General features: G+C 45.6%; 1 protein-coding gene across 12 annotated transcripts in view; it reads right to left on the bottom strand.

Moving 5' to 3' along the window:
* Positions 1 to 26,876, bottom strand: part of LOC139577155 (myocyte-specific enhancer factor 2C-like) — a 120,441-nt gene that overhangs the window by 6,623 nt on the left and 86,942 nt on the right. For 8 of the 12 annotated variants that reach the window (XM_071404029.1, XM_071404030.1, XM_071404035.1 and 5 more), the window contains exons 4-7: positions 13,715 to 13,858; positions 9,571 to 9,748; positions 8,532 to 8,579; positions 696 to 874 (exon numbers count right to left, since the gene is read on the bottom strand). In XM_071404029.1, the coding sequence (XP_071260130.1) occupies positions 696 to 874; positions 8,532 to 8,579; positions 9,571 to 9,748; positions 13,715 to 13,858 (549 nt within the window). The remainder of the gene's footprint in view (positions 1 to 695; positions 875 to 8,531; positions 8,580 to 9,570; positions 9,749 to 13,714; positions 13,859 to 26,876) is intronic. The other 4 variants (XM_071404032.1, XM_071404040.1, XM_071404037.1 and 1 more) reach the window with 1 other exon arrangement.

Genomic DNA, 26,876 nt, shown 5'->3' with positions numbered 1-26,876 from the left:
ACTGAAGGACAGTTACAGCCACTGAAGGACAGTTACAGCCACTGAAGGACAGTTACAGCCACTGAAGGACAGCTACAGCCACTGAAGGACAGTTACAGCCACTGAAGGACAGCTACAGCAACTGAAGGACAGTTACAGCCACTGAAGGACAGTTACAGCCACTGAAGGACAGTTACAGCCACTGAAGGACAGCTACAGCCACTGGAACACAGTTACAGCCACTGAAGGACAGTTACAGACACTGAAGGACAGTTACAGCCACTGAAGGACAGTTACAGCCACTGAAGGACAGTTACAGCCACTGAAGGACAGTTACAGCCACTGAAGGACAGCTACAGCCACTGAAGGACAGTTACAGCCACTGAAGGACAGTTACAGCCACTGAAGGACAGTTACAGACACTGAAAGACAGTTACAGACACTGAAGGACAGTTACAGCCACTGAAGAACAGTTACAGACACTGAAGGACAGCCACAACCACTGAAGACAAACACAAAAAAATACGATAGAAACACACAGAGAGGATATCAACTGAGAGGACATAAGAAAAAGACAAAGGAAAAAAGAAGGATGGGATCAGGACTGAGACTGGGACTAGGACTGAGAGTGGGACTAGGACTGGGACTGGGACTAGGACTGGGACTGGGACTAGGACTGGGACTGGGACTTGGGGTGAAGTGATTGAGCGACTCACGATGGAGGGCATGTTGTTCTTGACTCCAGGGGGGACAAGCACCCGCAGGTCAGGCTTGCGGTTGCTGTTCATTCCCAGGTTCATGGTCGGGGGAGACTTGGCCTGCATGCTCTTGTTCATGCTGCCCGGAGAGACCAGTAGACCAGGCGAGTTACGGTGGTGGTTCCCGTAGCCGTTGCCTTAAGAAGGGAGAGGGAGAGAAGAGAGGGAGAGAAGAGAGGGAGAGAAGAGAGGGAGCGGGAGAGGAGCCATTAATTATACTGTTCAAAATACCTCTATTAGTGTATCCTACATATTGTTCTCAGACCACAGTAGCATGTTGTACTAAGGAAACCATTACTTCTACAAATATTCAAATTCTTCAACTAGAAGAGGGGCAGAGATGCTACTGTCCTAGAGCCAGAGAGTGGTCACTTTCACCCAGTGATTCCAATAACTCACCCAGTGATAACTCATCCAGTGATTCCAATAACTCACCCAGTGATTCCAATAACTCACCCAGTGATTCCAATAACTCACCCAGTGATTCCAATAACTCACCCAGTGATTCCAATAACTCACACAATTGTTTGATGTCTTAGAGGAATGTCTGTTTTACCGCTGTCACTATCATTTACCCTGCATCTAGCCAGTGAGAGTCAGTGAGATGTGTAAAAACATTGAATTAGGGCCTTGGAGACCACAGTGGTACAGGGCCCATCATTTGTCCATCAGCGCTAAACACGTGTTGCCTCTTCCAGACAAAGACCCTGCCCTGGGGTAGACACCCAATCCATATTCCTCCTCCTCCTCCTCCTCCTCCTCCTCCGACAGACAGACAGACAGACTGACTGGAGGACTGAGTTTAGCACCCACGCCATACACATACCAGTGGGGCACCCTCCCAGCAACACCCCATTAAAAACAAGAGAGAGAGTGAGCAGTGTGTAAGCTTTGTTTCCAACCCAATCCTGCAGCCTCTTCCTATGGGGAGAACACCGAGAGCTGTATGGACATGACCCACTTGAAAGAGGGGCAGGAATTATACGTTAGACATAAATACATTTCCTAATCATACTCCAGGGGAAAATGAGTCGCAGATGTCTTCCTGGGCAATTTCCTCCTGCTGATCTCTGTTTCATTTCAGAACAAGGTTTTTGTTGTTTGGACGAAAGTGCAATTTGAACAATCTGAAAAGTAAAAGAACCCTAGTGGTAAAAGAAAATGAGTCTGTCTAACAGAATTAGAAAAACATGTATGTGTGTGTGTGTGTGTGTGTGTGTGTGTGTGTGTGTGTGTGTGTGTGTGTGTGTGTGTGTGTGCGTGTGCGTGTGTGCGTGTGTGTGTGTGCATGTGTGTGGGTGTGTGTGTGTGGGTGGGTGTTTGTGCATGCATGTTTCAGTTACTATTTGCGTGCATGTCTGCATGCTCGTGTCCCTCTGTGTAAGATTGTGTTAGTATAGTGTCAGTGTGTGTGTGTGTGTGTGTGTGTGTGTGTGTGTGTGTGTGTGTGTGTGTGTGTGTGTGTGTGTGTGTGTGTGTGTGTGTGTGTGTGTGTGTGTGTGTGTGTGTGTGTGTGTGTGTGTGTGTGTGTGTGTGTGTGTGTGTGTGTGTGTGTGAGAAATAGTATTTGTCTAAGTTGTGTGACTTTCAATATGATTAATTATTTATTGTGTTGGTGCATGACAGGGTACGTGTGCACAGAGCATGTGTATGGATGCACGTGTGGCTTTTGTATGGGAGCCTCTCCTAATGCCACTCCATCCAGCTGCATCATCAGCTCTGCCTGCCTCGCTCTCGCTCTCATCCTCATGGAGGGACCATTGTACTGTGGAGAGGGCCCATGTGGAGAGACATGAATGAGAACACACTCTTGCCACTCAATCTCAATGACGCTCTCTGTACACACAGATCATTTAGTGAATCAAAACATTTCTAGAGGTTCTAGAAAATATCAGAGAATTACATGTAAAAAAGCTGAGACTGTCCAAAACTTTACCAACTAAAAAACTTAAAGACAGCTACAGATGTTCAAAAACCCAAGCCCATGGAGAAGATAAGGTTTATTGGTTGTGTGATTAAAAGTGGCATATCCGGTTCAAGAGCATGACCTTTCTGTGAGAAAGAGAGACCTTCGGAATGGTGAAAGAGAGAGAGCGAGAGAGAGAGACTTGTAATGTTACTGTACAGCCAGGCTGAGCGTAAAGTGAGGAGGGAATTTCAGGCTGCCATTTTAGGACAACAGCTCTGACGCAAAATAGAGACACTGGCTATAGCACAGAAGATGTGCTTTATTACCTAAGACCGGCAATGGACAGGTGATAAGGATGCCAAAGGTTCCATAAAGCTGCCAGTGACTTAGGTTGAGCTTAACTGAAGACACTTGGAGCTGCTACAGAGAGGTTAATGCAGTAGCTAGCATCTGACTACAGACACTGTATAGCACCTCTGTGAGTCTGATACATGATCATCACTGACACTGACAGTCAAACTGGAAGCGAGGGTTTTGAGGAAGTACCAAAATGAACAGTCGCTGCCCAGATAAGAATCAGCGTCTCTGCTGTATAAAAACAACAATATCACATCTGAAATGGATATATAAAGGTATTTCTGTATGTAGATTAGGCCTGGGGCCTTGCTTGGGCTGAGGGATGCCAAACTGTTGCAATACGCTAACACACTGGCTGCCTTTTGGGCCTCACACACAGACACACAGACGGCTGGTGTGGTTCAACTCATCTATAGTTAACTGTTACTGAACAATTTCTGATGTCCTGTCGTGGTCTAATGGGTGAGCTCCGTTTCCACTTTCCATATGCAGGCTCTTCCGTTGAGGTTGGGCCTAACGTGCATTAAAATCTGAATCCACCATCTGAAGTAATGTGTGTCACGCTATCTAGCTAACTAACAGCTTCCCCTGTATCTACGTAGGCTACGGACAAAAATACAGGAACCATTTAGCTATTTTTTGTAAGTATACTGTAGGTCTTGTGTATTCGTCTCAATAGGCTTGTTTTGGAAGACCCTGCAAACCAGCATAGACCAGCATATACATTTCAAGGTAGTCCATGATGGTATTTGCTGGTACATGTTGGTCTATGCTGGTTGGTGCTGGTTGGATGCTGGTCAAGCTGGTCTGACCAGCATGGTGGTTACCATCCTTCACTGTGTTTTGGACACTGGTAATCAAATCAAATGAAATCAAGAGTAAAAAAATAATACAATAACTAGTGATCAGCCTGTGTTCACTGTGTTTTGGACACTGGTGACCAGCCATCACTGTGTTTTGGACACCGGTGACCAGCCTTCACTGTGTTTTGGACACCGGTGACCAGCCATCACTGTGTTTTGGACACCGGTGACCAGCCTTCACTGTGTTTTGGACACCGGTGACCAGCCATCACTGTGTTTTGGACACCGGTGACCAGCCTTCACTGTGTTTTGGACACCGGTGACCAGCCATCACTGTGTTTTGGACACCGGTGACCAGCCTTCACTGTGTTTTGGACACCGGTGACCAGCCTTCACTGTGTTTTGGACACCGGTGACCAGCCTTCACTGTGTTTTGGACACCGGTGACCAGCCTTCACTGTGTTTTGGACACCGGTGACCAGCCATCACTGTGTTTTGGACACCGGTGACCAGCCTTCATAGTGTTTTGGACACCGGTGACCAGCCTTCACTGTGTTTTGGACACCGGTGACCAGCCTTCACTGTGTTTTGGACACATACCAGTTTAGGCTGGTCTATGCTGGTCCAGCATGGTCTAGCTGGTCAAGTTGGTCTGACCACAACCATTGTTACCATATTTATTTTTCTAAACTAATCCAATCTTTTAGTTGGACTGAAATGATTGTTCCAGTTTAGATGGTTTAGGTAGTCTCATTTATTCATCTTTCTAACCCTGGCAGTCATTCTGAATGCATGTTGTGGCAAAAGTAAAGTTCCCATTGTTGGATATCCCCACCCTGGCAGGATTTCAATAGTAAATTAACATCACTCTGCAAGCCAGCATGATATGACTTGAAGGCTGGTCACCAGCAAAAACACAGCGAAGGCCAGTCACCACAAAAACACAGCGAAGGCTGGTCACCAGCAAAAACAGAACGAAAACTGGTCACCACAAAAACACAGCGAAGGCTGGTCAACAGCAAAATCACAGTGAAGGCTGGTCACCATGAAAACACAGCGAAGGCTGGTCACCAGCAAAAACAGAGGCGAAGGCTGGTCACCACGAAAATACAGCAAAGGCTGGCTACCAGCAAAAACACAGCAAAGGCTGGTCACCAGCAAAAACACAGTGAAGGCTGGTCACCAGCAAAAACTCAGCGAAGGCTGGTCACCAGCAAAAACACAACAAAAGCTGTTTACCACAAAAACAGGACGAAGGAACTATGAAAACACAGCAAAGGCTGGTCACCACAAAAACAGGACGAAGGAACCACGAAAACACAACGAAGGCTGGTCACCAGCAAAACCAGCAGCTATGCTTGACCAGCCTATGCTGGTCTATGCTGGTCCATGTTGGTCTATGCTGGTCTATGCTGGTCTATGCTGGTCCATGTTGGTCTATGCTGGTCTATGCTGGTCTATGCTGGTCTATGCTGGTCTATGCTGGTCTATGCTGGTCTTTCCAGCAGGGGGAAAGGACAGAGTGGATCAATGCATCTGTAGAGCTGTTCCAGGGTCTAGTGTGTGTGTGTGTGTGTGTGTGTGTGTGTGTGTGTGTGTGTGTGTGTGTGTGTGTGTGTGTGTGTGTGTGTGTGTGTGTGTGTGTGTGTGTGTGTGTGTGTGTGTGTGTGTGTGTGTGTGTGTGTGTGTGTGTGTGTGTGTGTGTGTGACCTGTGGAGATGTGTGAGTGATTGAGTCGAGAGGTGACAGGAGCTGGTTAATTCTCCTACGCAGTGAAGCAAGCAGGCAGCAGAGCAGAGATCAGAACACTGCTGACAGCTACATAAATACACAAATAGAGGTAGGAGGTGTTCACAAGCTGGGACTGGGACACCCTTCATCAGCCTGCTTTCTCTCTCTCTCTGTCTTTCTCTCTCTCCTTCTAACTAACTCGCTTTCCTCAGCTAGTGAAGGGGTTGACAGACACTCACATAGATATGCGAAAACACAACCACACATATAGACATGCACAACCACACACACGCGTGCGCGCGCGCGCACACACACATACACGACACAAACACACGACACGTACAGCCCTGCCACAACGGTTCTACAGTAAGGACGTGACAACTCGACCTTCCAGTATCAAACTGTATCATGTGTCACTTATCAATCAAATCTGTCTAGCAATGCTGGCAGCCGTGGCATGAGTGGCACATGGGGCTGTGTGTGTATGTCTGGACAAGGGACATTTCACAAGAAAATAAAATGTCTGCAGCAGCAAACACCAGGCTGAAACACTCACCACTGACAGACAGCTTATCAAAAGAGAAGTGAAAAAATGACGTCAGCTGCCAGCCACCTCACATTGAGTCACAGACAACCCACTGGGCACAGACGTCAGTTCAATGTCTAGTTTGGATTTACATTAGGTTGAGTTGTCAACTAATGTGAATTCAATGTGAAATCAACAACAACAAAAATCACCATGTCATTGGATTAAAATGAGAAACTCGGTGGAAGAAAGTACGACCTGCCCTTTACGTTGATGACATTTTGCGAATCCAATGAGTTATCTACGTTGATTCAACGTCATCACAGAGATTTTTGGGGTTGAAATGACGTGGAAACAATGTTGATTCAACCAGTTTTTGCCCAGTGGGAACCCAGAACATCATTAAAACCTATGACCGGCTTCAGAGAACGCTTCCATCTGTGTCTGTCCCTGTTTCTCTACTGCAAACTTGCATGGCTGAATATTAATCATGGGGCTTTCCCCCAGCTGTAGGATTTAAGAAAGACTTGAATGGAATCTTTTTAAGTTCCACATGATTCTCTCTCCACGTTGTGTTTCTACAGCGGCCGACCGAGCCGGGTCCTCACAGAGCGCCTCTGTTCATCGCCGTGGCGACACAAAGGCTACATTTGAAGCATGCTCCGGAGCACGCTGCCGACAGAACACACGCCACAACAAACGATCCTGTTGTGTGTGTGTGTATGCAATTGAGTGTGTGAGGGGCCAGACAGAGGGACCGGGCTCTGAACCCTGTCAGGAAGCCCTGGGGGCCAGACTGGGCTGCCCAGCTGTGCTCCCCTGACCCCCCCCCAGCCTCAGCCCCAGCCCCAGTCTCCCCCTGCCCCTACCTTTGTTACTGCCCTATTCTTGAGAGCTGCTCATACTGCCTATCGGCTGACTGTAAGCCAAACAGTTGAATAGAATCTGTACAATAAAATGATGGCAGCAATTAACCCCACAAACACACAGGTAAATCCATTCATGCTCATGCAAATTAATGCAGACACACACGTACACATGGGCCGATTTACTTTTCACAAGAACATTATGGTATGGTAATGTTACATTTATTTTGCTCACAACATATGATAGTAGTTCGCCTATGAAAGAGTTTGAATAGCCAAACAAAATGACAAGTACAGTGTGTTGTCGTTTGCAGTTTGAAGCCCACGAGGAAGAGGAAATAAACAGTGGTTAAAGTGTTGTATAAATGCAGTGTGATGATGCTCGGCTTAAAAAGACACACACACACACACACACACACACACACACACACACACACACACACACACACACACACACACACACACACACACACACACACACACACACACACACACACACACACACACACACACACACACAGAGAAAAAGAATGAGAGAGAGAGCGTGCGAGAGTGAGAGAGAGAGAGAGATAATGAGAGAGAGAGAAAGAGACAGAGAAAGAGACAGCGAAAGAGACAGAGAGAGAGAAAGAAAGAAAGAAAGAAAGAAAGAAAGAAAGAAAGAAAGAGAGAGAGAGAGAGAGAGAGAGAGAAAGAAAGAGAGTGAGAAAGAGAGAGAGAAAGAGAGAGAGTGAGAAAGAGAGAGCATGAGAAAGAGAGAGAGTGAGAAAGCGAGAGAGTGAGAAAGAGAGAGCATGAGAAAGAGAGAGAGTGAGAAAGCGAGAGAGTGAGAAAGAGAGAGCATGAGAAAGACAGAGAGTGAGAAAGCGAGAGAGTGAGAAAGAGAGAGAGTGAGAAAGAGAGAGAGTGAGAAAGTGAGAGAGTGAGAAAGAGAGAGAGTGAGAAAGAGAGAGAGTGAGAAAGAGAGAGAGTGAGAAAGAGAGAGAGAGTGAATGACAGAAAGCTAAATATAAAGACAGATATAACACATCGGTCCCTAAGGTCCTATAACACACCTTCCCTTCCGTCACTGAATGTCTTCCTACACACTCTAATATAGATTTAATTCCTTTTTCCACTTGTTAGAGAATTTCTTAGGCGAGACCAGGATGTGCCACGGACCCAGTACTGGACAAACATTCCCTGAGGAACTCCACGACCACAAAAGTCAACATGTCATAGACAGCAACTCCACTTGGGTTTGGAGTAGTGTTAGTCATGCGTTTAATTGCCTGGGTGGGAGAGTGGGTGCCCTGTGTGTGTGTGTGTGTGTGTGTGTGTGTGTGTGTGTGTGTGTGTGTGTGTGTGTGTGTGTGTGTGTGTGTGTGTGTGTGTGTGTGTGTGTGTGTGTGTGTGTGTGTGTGTGTGTGTGTGTGTGTGTGCGTGTGTATGTGTGTAGTGTGTCTGTGATGTGGTGTGTGTGTGTGTGTGTGTGTGTGTGTGTGTGTGTGTGTGTGTGTGTGTGTGTGTGTGTGTGTGTGTGTGTGTGTGTGTGTGTGTGTGTGTGTGTGTGTGTGTGTGTGTGTGTGTGTGTGTGAGTGAGAAGGAAGATGCCATCCTTACCAGCACTGGTGCCCGCGCCAGTGGTGAGGTCAGCACCCATGAGGCCACCTGAAAGATGAAAAGGGGTGAAGAGGAAAAGAGAAGTAAACCATTAGAGGAGAGATCTCCCTCCTTCACGCCCACATCTCTCCATCCACATCCCCATCAGCTCCCTTCTCCTCCCTCACCTTTGCTCTGACTAACTTACTTTAACCACCATCCTTCTTTCCGTTCTTCCAGGGTTGATATGTGTCTACCTCTGTGTGTGTGTGTGTGTGTGTGTGTGTGTGTGTGTGTGTGTGTGTGTGTGTGTGTGTGTGTGTGTGTGTGTGTGTGTGTGTGTGTGTGTGTGTGTGTGTGTGTGTGTGTGTGTGTGTGTGTGTGTGTGTGCGTGTGTGTGTGTGTGTGTGTCTGTAAATCCGAACAGCACTGCTTTCCAACAAACCATACATTCTGGGCAAACGGACACTGCGAGTGGATACTGGAGGTTAGCGTCCAAGAAAAATGACTTGTGCAAGTTGGAGGAGTGGGAGGGCAGTGATAGTGTGGTGGCGGTAGCGCCAAAACTCCTATTTAGTTTGTGCTGGCACTCGGTGAATCCAGGCCTAATGATAGGGTGGGGGTGTGGGCAGCAGGCTACTGCCCAGCGGGACAAAATACAGCCTTCAGACAACAATAACAAACCGACAGGCCTCATATGCTTATGTCACCAGCAACTCAATACCTATACACAGGGCCAGACATCCCCAGGACAGCGCCTCACACTAAATGTAGAGGACTGCTGACTTGGTTTGAATGTAATATTGATCCACCTTCCTTTAAATAAGACATCAGGCTGGTGAGCTGACCTTATTTCCCCTGTCCTTTCCACTGAAGGATTATGGGTGGCTTCTTTTTGTGTATTTGTGTGTGTGTGTGTGTGTGTGTGTGTGTGTGTGTGTGTGTGTGTGTGTGTGTGTGTGTGTGTGTGTGTGTGTGTGTGTGTGTGTGTGTGTGTGTGTGTGTGTGTGTGTGTGTGTGTGTGTGCGTGAGTGCGAAAGAGAGGTTGTGCCTATGTTACCTGCACTGGGAGGTCTATGTGTGACACCGGGGGACATGCTGTTCCTCTGCATGTGGTGTGCCAGGGGCAGCAGGTTGTGGTTGCCTAGGGAACCTCCTGGGTGGCTGTAGATGAGACTGTTCTGGTTGCTAACAGGGATGGACACCGGCATCTCGTAGTTGGAGGAGGGAACACCCTGCTGAGCGAGAGAAAAAAGAGAAAGAACATGATTAAACACAGAGAGAGAGAGAGATATTGTAAATATCCAAAATAAGCTTTGGCAATATGTACATTGTTACGTCATGCCAATAAAGCGAATTGAATTGAATTGAGCTGAGAGAGAGAGAGAGAGAGAGAGAGAGAGAGAGAGAGAGAGAGAGAGAGAGAGAGAGAGAGAGAGAGAGAGAGAGAGAGAGAGAGAGAGAGAGAGAGAGAGAGAGAGAGAGAGAGAGAGAGAAAGAAAGAAAGAAAGAAAGAAAGAAAGAAAGAAAGAAAGAAAGAAAGAAAGAAAGAGAGAGAGAGAGAGAAAGAAAGAGAAAGAGAGAGAAAAAGAAAGAGAGAGACAGAGAGATTGAAAGAGAGTGAGAGAAAGAGAAAGTTAGAGAGAGAGAATGAGAAAGAGAGAGAGAGAGAGAAAAGAAAGAGAGAGAGAAAGGCAGAGAGAGAGAAAGAGAGAGAGAGAAAGACAGAGAGAGAAAGAGAGAGAGAGAAAGACAGAGAGAGAGAAAGACAGAGAGAAAGGAAGACAGAGAGAGAGAGAAAGAGAGAGAGAGAAAGACAGAGAGAGGGAAAGAGAGAGAGAGAAAGACAGAGAGAGAGAAAGAAAGAGAGAGAAAGACAGAGAGAGGGAAAGAGAGAGAGAGAAAGAGAGAGAGAGAAAGAGAGAGAGAGAAAGAGAGAGAGAGAAAGAGAGAGAAAGACAGAGAGAGAGAAAGAGAGAGAAAGACAGAGAGAGAGAAAGAGAGAGAGAGAAAGACAGAGAGAGGGAAAGAGAGAGAGAGAAAGAGAGAGCGAGAAAGAGAGAGAGAGAAAGACAGAGAGATAGAAAGAGAAAGACAGAGAGAAAGAGAGAGAGAGAAAGACAGAGAGAGAGAAAGAGAGAGAGAGAAAGAGAAAGACAGAGAGAAACAGAGAGAGAGAAAACAATACAACACAACAACAGAATACACAGTAGCAGAGGTAACAATTAAAGATCAGTGGAAGAGAGAGAACAATCCTAATGTTGAATGGAGGTATAGACAAAGAAATCACTTAACAGAAAGATAATCATATGGCTTAGAAATATCCCAACTAGAATGAAACAGTGAGAGAGAGAGAAAGAGAGAGAGAGAAAGCAATAGAAAAAGAGAGAAGAAGAAGAGGTCAAAGCCCAGATAAAATCACACAACTCAAAACGACTGTCAAGGGTCAACCAGTATTGAGAAAAAAGCCGTATGTGTAATGTGGACAGTCTCTTCCCACAGTGGCATCTCTAAAGGGTCAACCACCATTTATAATGTGATTATACTTGTCTATCTTTGTCCTCATCTGTGACTCTGTGGCTGTTTCAGTCTTTGATTAACAGGATGACATCCTAACTTCGCCCACTTTCAGGCAAAATAACAAAGCAATCTCACAAAACACAACAACAACTTTTCACTGTGTGGTTACATCACTGTCATTCCCATAAACAGAACACTTAGGGAAGCAGATAGGGAAGAAAAGGCCTTCTGGGATACCACACGCCGCCATGCGTAAGCAGATAGCATCCACAACAAATATACGTGTTCTGAATGAGCTTCATGTTGTTGAGCAAGATGTGGGAATTCTATATCATTTTTGTAAATGTAGTATGAAATATATTATAAAACACAATTATAAGGTTTTTCCTTTTAGGTACAGTACGTGTTTGTCTTGTCGAGTTTAGTTCAAGTGTTTTTTAAGTGTCAGGTAAGACTAGCAGCATGGTGGAGGAGGTTGGTTGCTAGCTAGGCCGCTGGGCCCCAAGCCAATGATTTGTCATGTTTATCGTGTCACTCCACCATAAGGCTTAACCTTGGGAGTGCCCTGGAAGTGGTCGCTCCTGGATGTTAGCTTAAGGAAGCAGAAAATAGAGTCCGAATTGTATCCATGTGTCCCAGGGCCAAGGAAGGACTCATCAGTGAAAACATCAGCTGGGAGAAATCAGATATGAGCCCTACCTCACCTTCTTCTAGTTTCTCTCTTTTCTAACTTTGAACTTTTAGCTATGCAAATATCATTGTTTTTGGGACAAAAGGTTGGACTTTTTCATTGCTGTTTGACTTTCTTTTGCTTTTGCTGAATCCCTATGCAGGTGCGTGTTAGCCAGCAGTCAGGGTTGTCTGGTTGCTTTCGTTAGTAGCTCAAAGCGAGCACCTCCTGTTCCATTTACTGGTGAAATATTATCCTGATATCAGCCATGTTAGAAACCTGGTTCCACTCCTCCAGCTCCTTGGCTATGTGGTTGAGTAAGCTTGGAGGACAGTGTGTGTGTGTGTGTGTGTGTGTGTGTGTGTGTGTATGTGTGTGTGTGTGTGTGTGTGTGTGTGCGTGTGTGCGGTGCGGTGCTCCCTCTCTTTAAGCTGTCATTTGAGTGGTGCCATCCTTCCTGTTTGCCCTCCTCCTCCTCCAGATTCCTTGTTCATGGCAGACGTCATGACCACACACTGAACTACCACTTGTTGTGTGCAGAGTCACCCTCACCGCCAGCACTCCCCCGCCCAATCCCCAACCCCACCCCAGCCTGGCACACCAACACCCCCACACCAGCCTCTAACCACAATCCCCCTCCACCCCCTCTACTGTACTCTACTGTGCTCCCCTTTCAATGATCTACCGTGGAATTATCTCTTTCTCCATGGCTATAATACTAACCATTCCAATATGGGCTTTTGTAAGGAGCGCGGAGCACACTCGGCTTCCATTGAGAGTGGCACTCATTATGTGGTTGTTTAGGACGGACCGTCTGCGGAGACCTTTGATTACTCTGTGCAGTTGAAGTCTTGTGGTTGACACTGATCCATCTCTACAGTAATGACTAAGTGGTCCTTGAATGACAGAGAGGTAACACATTGCTTCTGATTAGATGTGATTTTCATCATCTTCATTATTACAGTAGGGCAGGCCGAGGAGAGCAGGGAGGGCATCGATTTAGTGTTTTATCATCATTTATGTAATGAGGGCTACATTAGGGTGTGAATGTGTGTGTATGTGTGTGTCAGTGGAGGCTGCTGAGGGGAGGACAGTTCATAGTAACAGCCGGAACACAGCAAATGGAACACCATTCCACTATTCCACTCCACCCATTACCATGAGCCAGTCCTCTCCAATTAAGGTGCCACCAACCTCCTGTGATGTGTGTGTGTACGATTGTGTGTGTGTATGCGTGTGTTTCTGTGTGTTCGAGCCTTAACGTCTGTCCCTCTGTTGTTTCGGGTGACTGAGCTGTGTGCGTGGGCACAGGAGAAGGGGAAGCGCCTGCAGACCACACCTCCCCTGGGAGCTAGGCAAGGGATCATGGGTAACGGGTTAGAGGTGTGATGTCACAGAGTGAGCCGGAGGTTAAAGAGTTGTGAGGGGCGAAGCACGCACTATACTTGAACTCAATCACTAAGGTAATTCCACTTAGATAGGTTAGATCCTATGAATACACCGGTAAATAACATCTTCCTATCACTAAAATATGTACAAAAGCACAGACTTCCCCCTGACTGCTCTGCACTAACACTATGGCTAAACATGCTGGAAATGACAAAAAGTCTCATCTTGTGTTTTTTCTCCAGATCTCCAGTGCAGTGCCATACAATGCTGGTTACTAGACAGGTTCTTTTGGAGGCTAGTTACTCAGCGTCTGTTAGAGCCAACTGAGACTGTACGCTGTGCAAGTCCAGTACTTACATGTATCTTATGAGTTTTAATCATATGATCATACTCCTGGTTAATCTGTTTGTATTTCTGATCAGTGCGCGGGGTGAGAGCAGATTCGAGCTCCGGGCTCCCACCACATTTGTTCTCTTTCTTGTTTAACGTCTGCTGGGTCCCACCAAAAACCCCACCGAACGGACAACAGACGGACGGAAGGAAAAGGAGAGACAGAAAGAAAAGAAAGAGAGAGAGGGGAGAGGAGAGGAGAGTGAGAGGAAGGCCCAGGAAGTGTTGTACTCACACACAGTCTTTGTCTGCTGATCATCAGATCAATGTCTTCATTTATTTTCCTGTACTTTTCCTCAGACTCAGGGCTGTGTCCGACGGAGTCGTCTGCGTCGGGGTCAGGGCTGTCACAGCCATTTAGGCCCTTCTTTCTCAATGTCTGAAAACAGAGTAGGTACACACACAGTTGAATGGGGGAACAGAACAGAGGACAGGAATGTGGGTTGGTACATGTTAGAATGGGTCCTGAGAAAGCACTCAACTGAGCCAATGAATGAATGAGAGATACTTGTGTGTGTGTGTATGTATGTGTGTGTGTGTGTGTGTACTAATGGGTTAAATTGGCAATAGTCCTTTGTATGGGATAATGTGCTTTGACAAGATCCATTCCCATGTCCATCAATGTGGGGTGGGATGGGGACACAGTGGTGTGCTTGTAAACAAGTAAACATGTAGCTAAACACTGAAGACATATATCATTTAATAACATTCACTAGCAAGACAAAGTCCTCAGACTCCTCTCTGAAATGAGGCGCCATAGCGACGTTCAACATTGTAATTACACAGACTGAGACATAGTCATGAACATGGAATTAAAACATATTTCTGTCGTGTGTGTGTGTGTGTGTGGGGGGGGGGGGGGGGGGGGGCAGGTCTGTGGTAGTGACAGATTATGTATACAGGCAGCAGTTTCTCTATCGGCCACCTGATGGCCACCTGCTCCTGTTTCTGTGGCCACAGCACAGACCTCTCTTTCTCTCTCTCTCTCTCTCTCTCTCTCTCTCTCTCTCTCTCTCTCTCTCTCTCTCTCTCTCTCTCTCTCTCTCTCTCTGTCTCTGTCTCTGTCTCTGTCTCTGTCTCTGTCTCTGTCTCTCTCTCTCTCTCTCTCTCTCTCTCTCGCTCCTTCTGTCTCTCTGTCTCTGTCTCTCTCTCTCTCTCTCTCTCGCTCCCTTTGTCTCTCTCTCTCTCTCGCTCTGTCTCTCTCTCTCGCTCCCTCTGTCTGCCTTTATCACTCTGTCTCTCTCTGTCTCTCTCTGTCTCTCTCTCTGTCTCTCTCTCTCTCTCTCTTTCTCTCTGTCTCTCTCTCTCTTTCTCTCTGACTCTCTCTCTATCTTCCTCTGTCTCCGTCTCCCACTGTCTGTCTCTCTCTCTCTCTCTGTCTCTCTCTCTCTCTCTCTCTCTCTCTCTCTCTCTCTCTCTCTCTCTCTCTCTCTCTCTCTCTCTCTCTCTCTCTCTCTCTCTCTCTGTCTCCCTCTGTCTCCCTCTGTCTCTCTCTCTATCTCTCTGTCTCTCTGTCTGTCTCTCGCTCTCTCTCTATCTCGTTCTAGATCTCTCTCTCTCTACCCCTGGAGGAAGAGGAGAGAGCAGAAAGAGAAGATCAGCTTTTCTTTCCCTGTTAGATCAAGACACCGTGTCTCACTAAAGTGGTGGTGATACAGGATTCTATATTACATATTTTTTTTTGTGTATGAGTGTTTTGATTTGAGTCTGCTTAGATATGTAAGAGGGATTACAGTGAGTAGTAAAATAAATGGTGCAGTAGCGAGCTTCTATTAATGACTGAACCTCCTGACCCCTCCTGACCCTCTCCCCTCCTGACCACTCCTGACCCTCTCCCCTCCTGACCCTCCTGACCCTCCTGACCCTCTCCCTTCCTGACCCTCTCCCCTCCTGACCCTCTCCCCTCCTGACCCTCCTGACCCTCTCCCCTCCTGACCCTCCTGACCCTCTCCCCTCCTGACCCTCCTGACCCTCTCCCCTCCTGCCCCTCCCTCTCCCCTCCTGACCCTCCTGAGCCTCCTGACCCCTCCTGACCCTCTCCCCTCCTGCCCCTCCCTCCCCCTCCCCTCCTGCCCTTCCCTCCCCCTGCCCTCCTGCACCTCCCTCTCCCTCCCCTCCTGCCCTTCCCTCCCTCTCTCCCCTCCTCTCCACATTGTCTGGCTTTAATAAAAGGAGATTAGTCTACAGGAGGAATATCACAGCCCCGCTCCTGTCTGCGCAGACGACGATGCCTCACACTGTGCTCCACTGCTTTCATGTGGGCCTCCCTATCATACCTACCGCTATAATTACATTTACTTTAACGCAGCCTCGATTTGATGGTGATCCTGTGTGTGTGTGTGTGTGTGTGTGTGTGTGTGTGTGTGTGTGTGTGTGTGTGTGTGTGTGTGTGTGTGTGTGTGTGTGTGTGTGTGTGTGTGTGTGTGTGTGTGTGTGTGTGTGTGTGTGTCTCAGTGCTAGGGACAAATAGAGAAAGTGAGAGAATGGGAAAGAGAGATGCTGAGATCATCTCACTCTGTCTGATTCTCCTCATTTGTGTGACACTGCTTGTCACCGCGAGCAGAGCAGAGCACTACTGTAAAGTGATAGAAGTTACTGAGAGTGATCCGCCTGTTTATAAAACAAATGACACTCCAGTCATTGCTGATGTCAGGAGAACAAAGCTCTTCTAAAGTGTGGCTTTAGTGAACTGAGAGCTGTATGGAGGCTGTTTGATGCCGGAGGCGTCTCGTGGTGAGGGAACGTGTCAAGATTCACTTGCTTCTCGTCTCAGAGATTCCTCTCTCTCTGTGCCATACCTCTTTCTCTCATTCTCGCTCTCTCTCTTTTTCCCTCTCCCTCTCGACCCATAGGTTAGTTTGAAGTTAAGAATGTCTTTGACAGTGTTCAGGAAATCACACCGAACAAATCAACGAGACAACGCAGGAGATCTGACATTTAGAAAAGCTATGATAAAACACAAACTTCTCCATCAGGGCATGATAAGACAACATAACAAAAGATTTCCAAGGGTCCAATATCATCACTCGCTTTTGGCAGATGCTCTGTGTTTCAAAATGTTTTCAAATATTTGGGTACTTTGCTCTGGTCTTTCATGTAGTACAGTAGTGTAGTATAACTATAAAATTGACATCAACTGAAGTATAGGCCTCTTGTCGACATTATCTGGTATTTTCAGCCTGGTCTCATAGACTAGACGTAACATAACACATGTAAATACGGGACACTCAAATTAGTATGATATGTTACGTTTGGTGTGGTATGTAAACCCATATGGGGTAACTGAGATGGGGCAGTGGGCCTGCCTGGGGAGTTGATGAGGCAGTGGGATGGAGGGCGGGCGCGATATATGACATTGAGGCATGTGGCCCTGGCTTAGCTTTCCGCCAGGGCTGAGCAGTTTTAGGACATGGCGCGAGGCCGCTATGCCACTCATCCCAGACATGCCCACCTGTCAGAGACATCACACCTGTTGCCAAGTGATGCCACCCAGCCCAGCAGCCAATCAGAGGCCAAGTAACCGTGTCATGGCCATAGAAGGCCCTCTCTCTTTCTGCTAATGTCTCCACTCCCTGCTTCCCCCTCTTCCTCTCTGTTGTTTTGCCTCATTGCTCTCTTCTTAGCTCCCTGCCTCTCTTACCCTCTATCACCCACTGCTGCTCCAATCATGGCCTAGTGTTTTAAATTTACACATCACTGGCCAGTCTTTCAATATGACAGAACACATAGTTGACATACAAAGACAAATACATTCACCATGACAGGAAATGGCAGGGGGGGAAATATATCTCTTGGGGATATGCAGATAATGCAAACATGCTGATTAAACAGTTACTCCATTCACGTCTCGTGCTCAAATCTATGCAGTTTTATTCCAACGTATTCTCACTTACATCAGATGTTTCCAGTATGTCAACCTAAAAATAACAACTGTGAAAAAAGTGTCTCTGTATGAAGATCAAGCAAATAGAAAGTACATTTTCTATGCTGACATCTTAATAGCTGTAGATCAAAGCTCCATGATCCACAGTCCAAAGCTTTATTGATGAGGGGAGATCAATCTAACAAAGAGGAAAATGGGCTATCCTGGACACACTTTGAAGTGAGAGAGAGAGAGAGATAGATAGAGAGAGATGTTAAAAAGAGGAAGCAAGACAACGAAAGAAAGATTGAGATACTGTGAGGGAGCAAGAGAGAGAGTGAGACAGAGAGAGAGAGAGAAAGAGAGGTGAGAAGAGGACTGCATAGGCTGCTTTGCTCTGTCTCCCCGTCTCTCTCTCTCTCTCTCTCTCGCTCTCTCCCTCTCTCTGTGGCCCCTTTGGAGGCTTGCTCCTAATTAAACTCCATCCTCATGATGTTCCCTCCTGGCTCAGCCTGTCAGAGGGCCTGTGTGCAGCACGAGGAGTGTAGACACTGTGTCCTACATACCCTCCTCATCGGTACCCTTCCCACCCACACCCCAACTCACACCCCACGCACAGCTTGGCTTAGTTAGGCTGGGAGTATATGATTTTACAATAGGCTTTACATTGCAGATCATAGTGCAACATCAGTGGCAATTTAAAGGTGCATTTCATAACCATGAATGCAATGCATACTTACAGTATGTAATGCATAACAATATTTCTGTGTACATGCTACTTTATTATCAGGGTATTGATTTTGAGAAGGTATTTCAGGGGTTACAATAACTGGAGGGTATTTCAGGGGTTACAATAACTGGAGGGTATTTCAGGGGTTACAATACCTGGAGGGTATTTCAGGGGTTACAATAACTGGAGGGTATTTCAGGGGTTACAATAACTGGAGGGTATTTCAGGGGTTACAATAACTGGAAGGTATTTCAGGGGTTACAATAACTGGAGGGTATTTCAGGGGTTACAATAACTGGAGGGTATTTCAGGGGTTACAATAACTGGAGGGTATTTCAGGGGTTACAATAACTGGAGGGTATTTCAGGGGTTACAATAACTGGAGGGTATTTCAGGGGTTACAATAACTGGAGGGTATTTCAGGGGTTACAATAACTGGAGGGTATTTCAGGGGTTACAATAACTGGAGGGTATTTCAGGGGTTACAATAACTGGAGGGTATTTCAGGGGTTACAATAACTGGAGGGTATTTGGGTATATATTTGAGGCAGCATGAAGAGGTCCAGTAGGTACAGCCCATGCCATATCAGGGTCTGTCTGTTGGGCACTCTGCCATCCTGACCAACTCGCACCCATGCTCTCTCTCTCTCTCTCTCTCTCTCTCTCTCTCTCTCTCTCTCTCTCTCTCTCTCTCTCTCTCTCTCTCTCTCTCCTTCAGAATGTTGTTTCCCAGGTGGGGGCTTTGGTTGGTATTTTGGAAGTGTTTAAGGCATACATTAAATAATGTGTTAATGACCACTGGCAACAGTTTGGCAGATGATGTTTCGTAATGTCCTCAAGCCCAACAACAACTGAGCCGACCAACAAAAACTTTGTGAGCAGAATTGTCAGATTGCATCTATAGATACTGGGTCTCCAGAACTTAGTTACCAATGAACAGAGCACAATGACTATGGCTTTAGCAAGTAGATATCAGTGAAAACTGAATGATTTTTCTTGTAAATATGTTTCTTTGTATTTTTGTGATTAAATTCTTCACTTGCTGGTGGGAAAAAAGTGTCGGCCAAACAAGCACGTTAAAGGAGTTTAATAACAGGGCCACTTATGGTTAATCATGCTTGGTGTGGAAGAAAGGGAAAATCAAGAGCCTCTTATTGGGCTTGAGGGATAAACAGCTTCTTATTGGCCAAGTCTCTGACTGAGCCTAAGGAGTGTCATTCTCTGAATCCAACATGGAACACACTCACTCACACTACCGAGCACCGCGGTGGTCCTAGCAGAGAGGCATTACATCAGTGTGTGGCTACGTCTCATCAATGTTTGTGAGAGTGTGTGGGGGAGGCCACCGGGCGCAGAGCAGAGCTCCCTCACAATTAGAAAGTGCCATGCTCAATTTCACCTGAGCAGATTGGTAAAAGTGGCGCGGTGCGGCCCACTGTGAATGACTAGGAGCTATGGGGAGAAACAATGTCCCTTCCCATCACAGCTAACAAGATAGAAGAGGCCTTGAGAAGGGCCCACTGTGGATTCTTTCACCATCGGTGTGTTCACAGAGACCTGGTTGGTGGCAGTGGTGGGATATAGTAATAGAGTGCTCGGACTGCTAGATCTCTCTCTCTCTCTCTCTCTCTCTCTCTCTCTCTCTCTCTCTCTCTCTCTCTCTCTCTCTCTCTCTCTCTCTCTCTCTCTCTCTCTCTCTCTCTCTCTCTCTCTCTCTCTCTCTCTCTCTCTCTCTCTCTCTCTCTCTCTCTCTCTCTCTCTATTAGCCACTTGTGCTTGTGGAGAACATCAGAGGGATCAGTCTGTCTTAGCTTATTGGAAGCAGATGGCAGACCAAAGGCAGGAAGGCGACAGTTTCATGAAGCGTGGTCTGGGCATGTCAGAACCATGTAGAGGGGACATGCCCAGAGATGACTGCTATAGGTGGTTTGTGTCTGTCTGTTGGTGTGTGTGTGTCTGTCTGTCTGTCTATCTGTCTGTCTGTGTTTGTGTGTGCTTGTATCTGTGCATCTGTGTGTGCATGTGTGGCAATCTAAGGAACCTCGAATTCAGAATCCTGGCTTCGCTGTTTTTTTTGTCATCATTTGCCAATCCCACTGCACTGGGGTTGACGCGACGTTTGAAGAAAAAGAAGGAGCGCATCAGTGACTTGGTTGAAGCACTCTGGTCCTGGTGTCCTGGTACACTACAATCAGGAATCAAAGACAGGCGGTTAGGATCCGTCAGCCCGGAGCAAAGTGGCTGTTTGTTTGGTAATATCGCTCTCTAAAGAGTGCAATTACAACTGTCTGGGATCACCGTACATACTTGAGGATGAGCTGAACGAAAAGAAGAAAAACTAAATGGATAGAGCATATTTTCAGATGTGTGTGTCCTGTCTGAATGGATTTCAGATGTGTGTGTCCTGTCTGAATGGATTTCAGATGTGTGTGTCCTGTCTGAATGGATTTCAGATGTGTGTGTCCTGTCTGAATGGATTTCAGATGTGTGTGTCCTGTCTGAATGGATTTCAAACTGGGGAGGGCACAGGAATAGGGTGCTTTTGGATGAGTAGTCACAGAGTCCATAAGAGAAACAGGAGTGTTTCAGAGACAAGCCAGTGTACATCACAACTCCACATCAGGTAGCACGTACTGTTGCACCAGGAATGAATCAGACTTAATCAGACTGAGACATACAGTATCAGACTGCATCGTACTGTATCATTATGTATCATATCGTATCATACTGTATAAGACTGTACCGTACTATATCGTACTCTATCATTATGTATTATAATGTATCAGACAGTACCGTACTGTATCAGACTGTATTAGACTGTATAGTACTGTATCAAACTGTATCATTCCGTATCCGACTGTATCGTATTGTATCAGACTATATCAGACTGTATCAAACTGTACCGTACTGTATCATTATGTAACATATCGTATCATACTGTATAAGACTATACCGTACTATATCGTACTCTATCATTATGTATCATAATGTATCAGACTGTACCGTACTGTATCAGACTGTATTAGACTGTATAGTACTGTATCAAACTGTATCAGACTGTATCATACTTGATCATACTGTATCATACTGCATCAGACTGTATCAGACTGTATCCGACTGTATCGTATTGTATCAGACTATATCATACTGTAGGGACTGTATCGGACTGTACCGTACTGTATCAGACTATCATTATGTATCATACTCTATCATAGTGTAGGGACTGTATCGGACTGTACCGTACTGTATCAGACTGTTAGTACTGTATCATACTGTATCATACTGTATCAGTCTGTATCATACTGTAGGATCTGTTTCGGACTGTATCATACTTTATCATTATGTATCATACTGTATCATACTGTATCAGACTGTACCGTACTGTATCAGACTGCATTATTATGTATCATACTGTATCAGATTGTACCATACTGTATCATACTGTATCAGACTGTAACGTACTGTATCAGACTGTATCTTTATGAATCATACAGTATCAGAATGTATCAGAATGTATCAGACTGTATCATACTGTATCAGCCTGTATCATACTGTATAAGACTATGTCATACTGTAGGGACTGTATCGGACTGTATCGTAATCTATCAGACTTTATCATTATGTATCATACTGTATCAGACTGTACCGTACTGTATCAGACTGCATTATTATGTATCATACTGTATCAGATTGTACCATACTGTATCATACTGTATCAGACTGTACCATACTGTATCAGACTGTATCTTTATGAATCATACTGTATCAGACTGTATTAGACTGTATCAGACTGTACTGTACTGTATCAGACTTTATCAGACTGTACCATACAGTATCAGAATGTATCAGACTGTATCATACTGTATCAGACTGTATCATACTGTATAATACTGTATCATACTGTAGGGACTGTATCGGACTGTATCGTACTCTATCAGACTGTACCGTACTGTATCAGACTATCAAACTGTATCGTACTGTATCAGACTGTATCAGACTGTATCACACTGTATCAGACTGTATAAGACTGTATCATACTGTATCAGACTGTATCATACTGCAGGGACTGTATCGTACTGTATCTGACTGTATAGTACTGTATCAGACTGTACCGTGTTGTATCAGACTGTACCGTGCTGTATCAGACTGTATCAGACTGTATCACACTGTATCAGACTGTATCACACTGTATAAGACTGTATCAGACTGTATCATACTGGAGGGACTGTATCGTACTGTATCAGACTGTATAGTACTGTATCATACTGTTGTGACTGTATCGTATTGTATAAGACTGTATAGTACTGTATCAGACTGTACCGTACTGTATCAGACTGTACCGTGCTGTATCAGACTATTATGTCGTACTGTATCAGACTGTATCGTACTGTATCGTACTGTTCTGTACTGTATCATACTGTATCATGCTGTATCAGACTGTTTTAGACTGTATCATACTGTAGGGACTATCGTACTGTATCAGCCTGTATAGTACTGTATCATACTGTTGTGACTGTATCGTATTGTATAAGACTGTATAGTACTGTATCAGACTGTACCGTACTGTATCAGACTGTACCGTGCTGTATCAGACTATTATGTCGTACTGTATCAGACTGTATCGTACTGTATCGTACTGTTCTGTACTGTATCATACTTTATCATGCTGTATCAGACTGTTTTAGACTGTATCATACTGTAGGGACTATCGTACTGTATCAGCCTGTATCGTACTGTATCATTATGCATCATACTGTATCATACTGTATCGGACTGTATCATGCTGTATCAGACTGTATCAGACTGTTAGCAGCAACAGCAGCAGCATCCACAGTCAGGAGACAGTATAGCTATTGACGTTGAATCACTCATAATGAGCCAGCCTAGCGTATAGAGGCACAATGCCAGCACAGTGAAGACGGATAAAGAGGACACTTATACCCCTATCTTTAACATACTCCTCCCCTCCTAACAGTACAGACAGCTAAGAGAATCTGGATAATGGAAGTTCTGGACCTACTAGAGCAATTCTGGACCTACTGTAACCACTCCCCAGCAACACCAGGAATGATAATGAGTGATTGGCTCTGGCTGTCGTCTAGATTGTGGCCAACCAATCGTCAGTTATCGTCTTTTGTCTCTCTGTCTCTTATCGCGTTGTGACACAACAGGAAAGGGGCCTGGGGGCCTGGTGGGGGCCCTGAGTAACAATGACCAGCCGCTTGACCTATGTTGAGACCTTGAGTTTCCACACCCTCCCTCCCTCCCACGATGGCAATGCCAGCTATAAAAATAGATCTTCATTATTCCCAGTTTCCCACAAATAGTTTCAAAGAACAAGGCATCATTTCATGCTAATGACTGGAGTGAATTGTTTTGGGGCTGTCTAGTGGAAAAGCCTGCACTTGGCAGCGTGGCATTAGAAGTGGCTTGCCACTGCACTGCTAATCCATGCCACAGGGACCACATTATTGGCACATTTCAGAATATCTATTTTAAAATACCTTTTGTTGTTTTGAGTACCTCAGACTTCCGCTTGTACTGACCTTAGAATGCTTGTGATTATCAAAATGTTACTTGTAGTTTCTAGTCGGCAGTTCTGCTTTTCTGGACTGTCTGTCTGGCTGATGTGGTACAAAATACTGAGCTAAGGACTGTAATATGCATGCGTACAACGCCAGTTTGTCTTATGCGTCTTCCAAAACAGACACAGAAGGTATGGTATGGTGAGGAGAGTTTTATCTTGCCTTTAGACAGCCCTCTTTCTGGTTTCACCAGCAGGTTGACTTGGCGTGACCAACCAGATCTCACAGTTTTACCAATTTGACTTCAGATTCTGACGTTTATCCATGTTTCTCCAAACGTCAGATTTCGAAGTTGATCCAAACATCAGTCAAATTTCGATGTTAAGGGTTAAGGTTTTGGATAGGGTTAAAACATAAAGTTTAGGCATTCACTCCGAATGGTTAAGGTAAGGGTTAAGGTTTGGGATAGAGTAAAACATTTTAAAAAACGTAACGAGTATCTACCACTGGGATTGAACACACGACCTTCGGATCCAGAGTAATGGGATTACACCCATCTGCCGACCCCGTCCACAACAAGACTACTTGATGGTAATAGCGCTCACTGTTGCCCCCTAGTGGCCAGTTTGAAAGCATTTTTCGATGTCCTCTGGACATGGACAGGCGTCCAACTTCAAAAATCAGTCTTGAGCGATCTGGCTGTGCGTGACATCTCTCCGGTTTGTCTCTCATGCCAGTGTTGATTACCTGCCAATTAACTTGAATGAAAATGACTTGACATATATTCAATCCCCCATGGAGGTGAAGCTCACAGCAGTTCCCTTCACAACCCTTGTGACATACAGTATGCCATCAAGCCTAACTCTCAACAGCCCCTCGAACATCTGACTACCTGAAATCTGTGTGTGTCTGTGTGTGTCTGTGTGTGTGTCTGTGTGTGACATTATGGTGGTGCATACGAAAGTCTGGGTTAATTTCAGTCTGAATGTTTTGTTGTGTGTGTGTGTGTGTATGGGTTGAAACAAGGCTATTGATGAGTCTACCCTCCCAGTACTCCTAAAACATTATGAACTTCAACAAACCTGTGCCTTTAACTTGTCTGAGACGAGAAAAAAGACAGGGAGTCTAAGAGAGGGAGAAAACAAGCATTGATTGAAATAATAAAGCCCTTTACTCCGAGGATCAAATTATTATTGGCACTAATGGGTCGCTGACCACTGGGTCTTGTGCATGTCGTGGGGTGTTCATGGTTGTCTCTGAGAGAGAGGGATCCTGAATGAACATTCTGATGGTTTGCTTATTCACTTTGCTTCTCCACACACGCACACGCACACGCACACGCACGCAGACACACACGCAGACACACACGCAGACACACACACACACACACACACACACACACACACACACACACACACACACACACACACACACACACACACACACACACACACACACACACACACACACACACACACACACACACACACACACACACACACATGCGCGCAAAGACACACAAACACACACAGCTATTCCACGCCTATTCTTCTCCACTCTCCTAGCCAGCCCCGCCAGCCAATAACTATTTTTAGCTCAGCCGCACTCTATTTTTAGACCACTACCGGTTTGGAAGCATTCATTATTAGGGAAAAGAATACCAAAAAGACAGAGAGGGAGGGAAAGGGGAGCGGAGTGGAAGGGGGGCCTCTCAGTTTGGACATCAGAAACACACACACTTTGAAGGTGGTACACCGTGAACTCCGCAGCTGTTTTTAATCGCAGGGAAGTGCAAAGAAAACACAGAGACTGGAGACGGGGAAAAAAATGTAATTAAAAAACATACACAAATGTTCTTGCTTTTCTTTTTTTTGCGTTAATACCCCACCCCCCCTAGGACTAAAATACAACAAGCTATTATGCCCTACCAAGCAAAAAGGCAGTAACTGCTCATAGCGTGGAAAATGCAGTTACTGCTAAAATGACCCACATTTTCTCCAAAACACCAAACAATAGAAGAAGGATACTTGTCCATGTGATTAAGCATGTATTTAATGTAGCAAAAAGGACATTAAGTCATTTTCGACTAAATTAACAGTTACTGCCTTTTTGCTTGGACGGGAAGTATTAAAAACAGTATGTGGACAACTGCTCGTCGAACATCTCATTCTAAAGTCATGGGCAATAACATGGAGTTGGTCCCCCATTTGCTGCTATAACAGCCTCCACTCTTCTGGGAAGGCATTCCATTAGATGTTGGAATTTTGCTGTGTGGACTTGCTTTCACTCAGCGACAAGAGCATTAGTAAGGTTGGGCACTGATGTTGGGCGATTACGCCTGGCACGCAGTCGGCGTTACAATTCATCCCAAAGATGTTCGAAGGGGAGGAGGTCAGGGCTCTGTGCAGGTCAGGCAAGTTCTTCCACACCGATCTCGACAAACCATTTCCTATATGGACCTTGCTTTATGCACACGGCATTGTCATGCTGAAACAGGAAAGGGCCTTTCCCAAAAGGTTGTCACAAAGTTGGAAGCACACAATCATCTAGAATGTCATTGTATGCTGTAGTGTCAAGATTTCCCTTCACTGGAACTAAGGGGCCCAAACCATGAAAAACAGCCCCAGACCATTATTCCTCATCCACCAAACTGTACAGTAGGCACTATGCATTCGGGCAAGTAGCGTTCTCCTGGCATCCGCCAAACCCAGAATCGTCCGTCGGACTGCCAGATGGTGAAGCGTCATTCATCACTTCAGAGAACGTGTTTTCACTCCTCCAGAGTCCAATGTCGGCGAACTTTACACCACTCCAGTCGACGCATGGCATTGTGATCTTAGGCTTGTGTGCGGCTGCTTGGCCATGGAAACCCATTTCATGAAGCTCCCGACTAACAGTTCTTGTGCTGACGTTGCTTCCAGAGGCAGTTTGGAACTGAGTGAGTGTTGCAACCGAGGACAAACGATTTACAAAGAAACAGTACAAAGAAACACCTCAGTTGGTGGAATTCATAACACAAAACACTTTGAACACTTGGACCATGTTTCACAAGCATGTAAAATGTGTGAGTTTTCGTCCCCAAACCCTTGAATCCATTTATAACTTTGTGTCAAGGGAGCTGGAAAACAGACAGTCAGGGTAGAGCTATTTGTAACATTTTGACCGAATGACTAAAGTATGGCCTAAAGCCAACGACAAGTGTGATACCTTGATATAAGCTGAAGCAGTTCTCAGTCAAGTATATATATTCACTACTTCTGGTTTAGAGACTGATAATGAT

This window comes from Salvelinus alpinus, chromosome 5 (genome assembly GCF_045679555.1).
Source record: "Salvelinus alpinus chromosome 5, SLU_Salpinus.1, whole genome shotgun sequence".
Taxonomy (NCBI): domain Eukaryota; kingdom Metazoa; phylum Chordata; class Actinopteri; order Salmoniformes; family Salmonidae; genus Salvelinus; species Salvelinus alpinus.
Note: the sequence above shows the minus strand (reverse complement) of the source record. Positions and strands in the feature narration are given on the sequence as shown.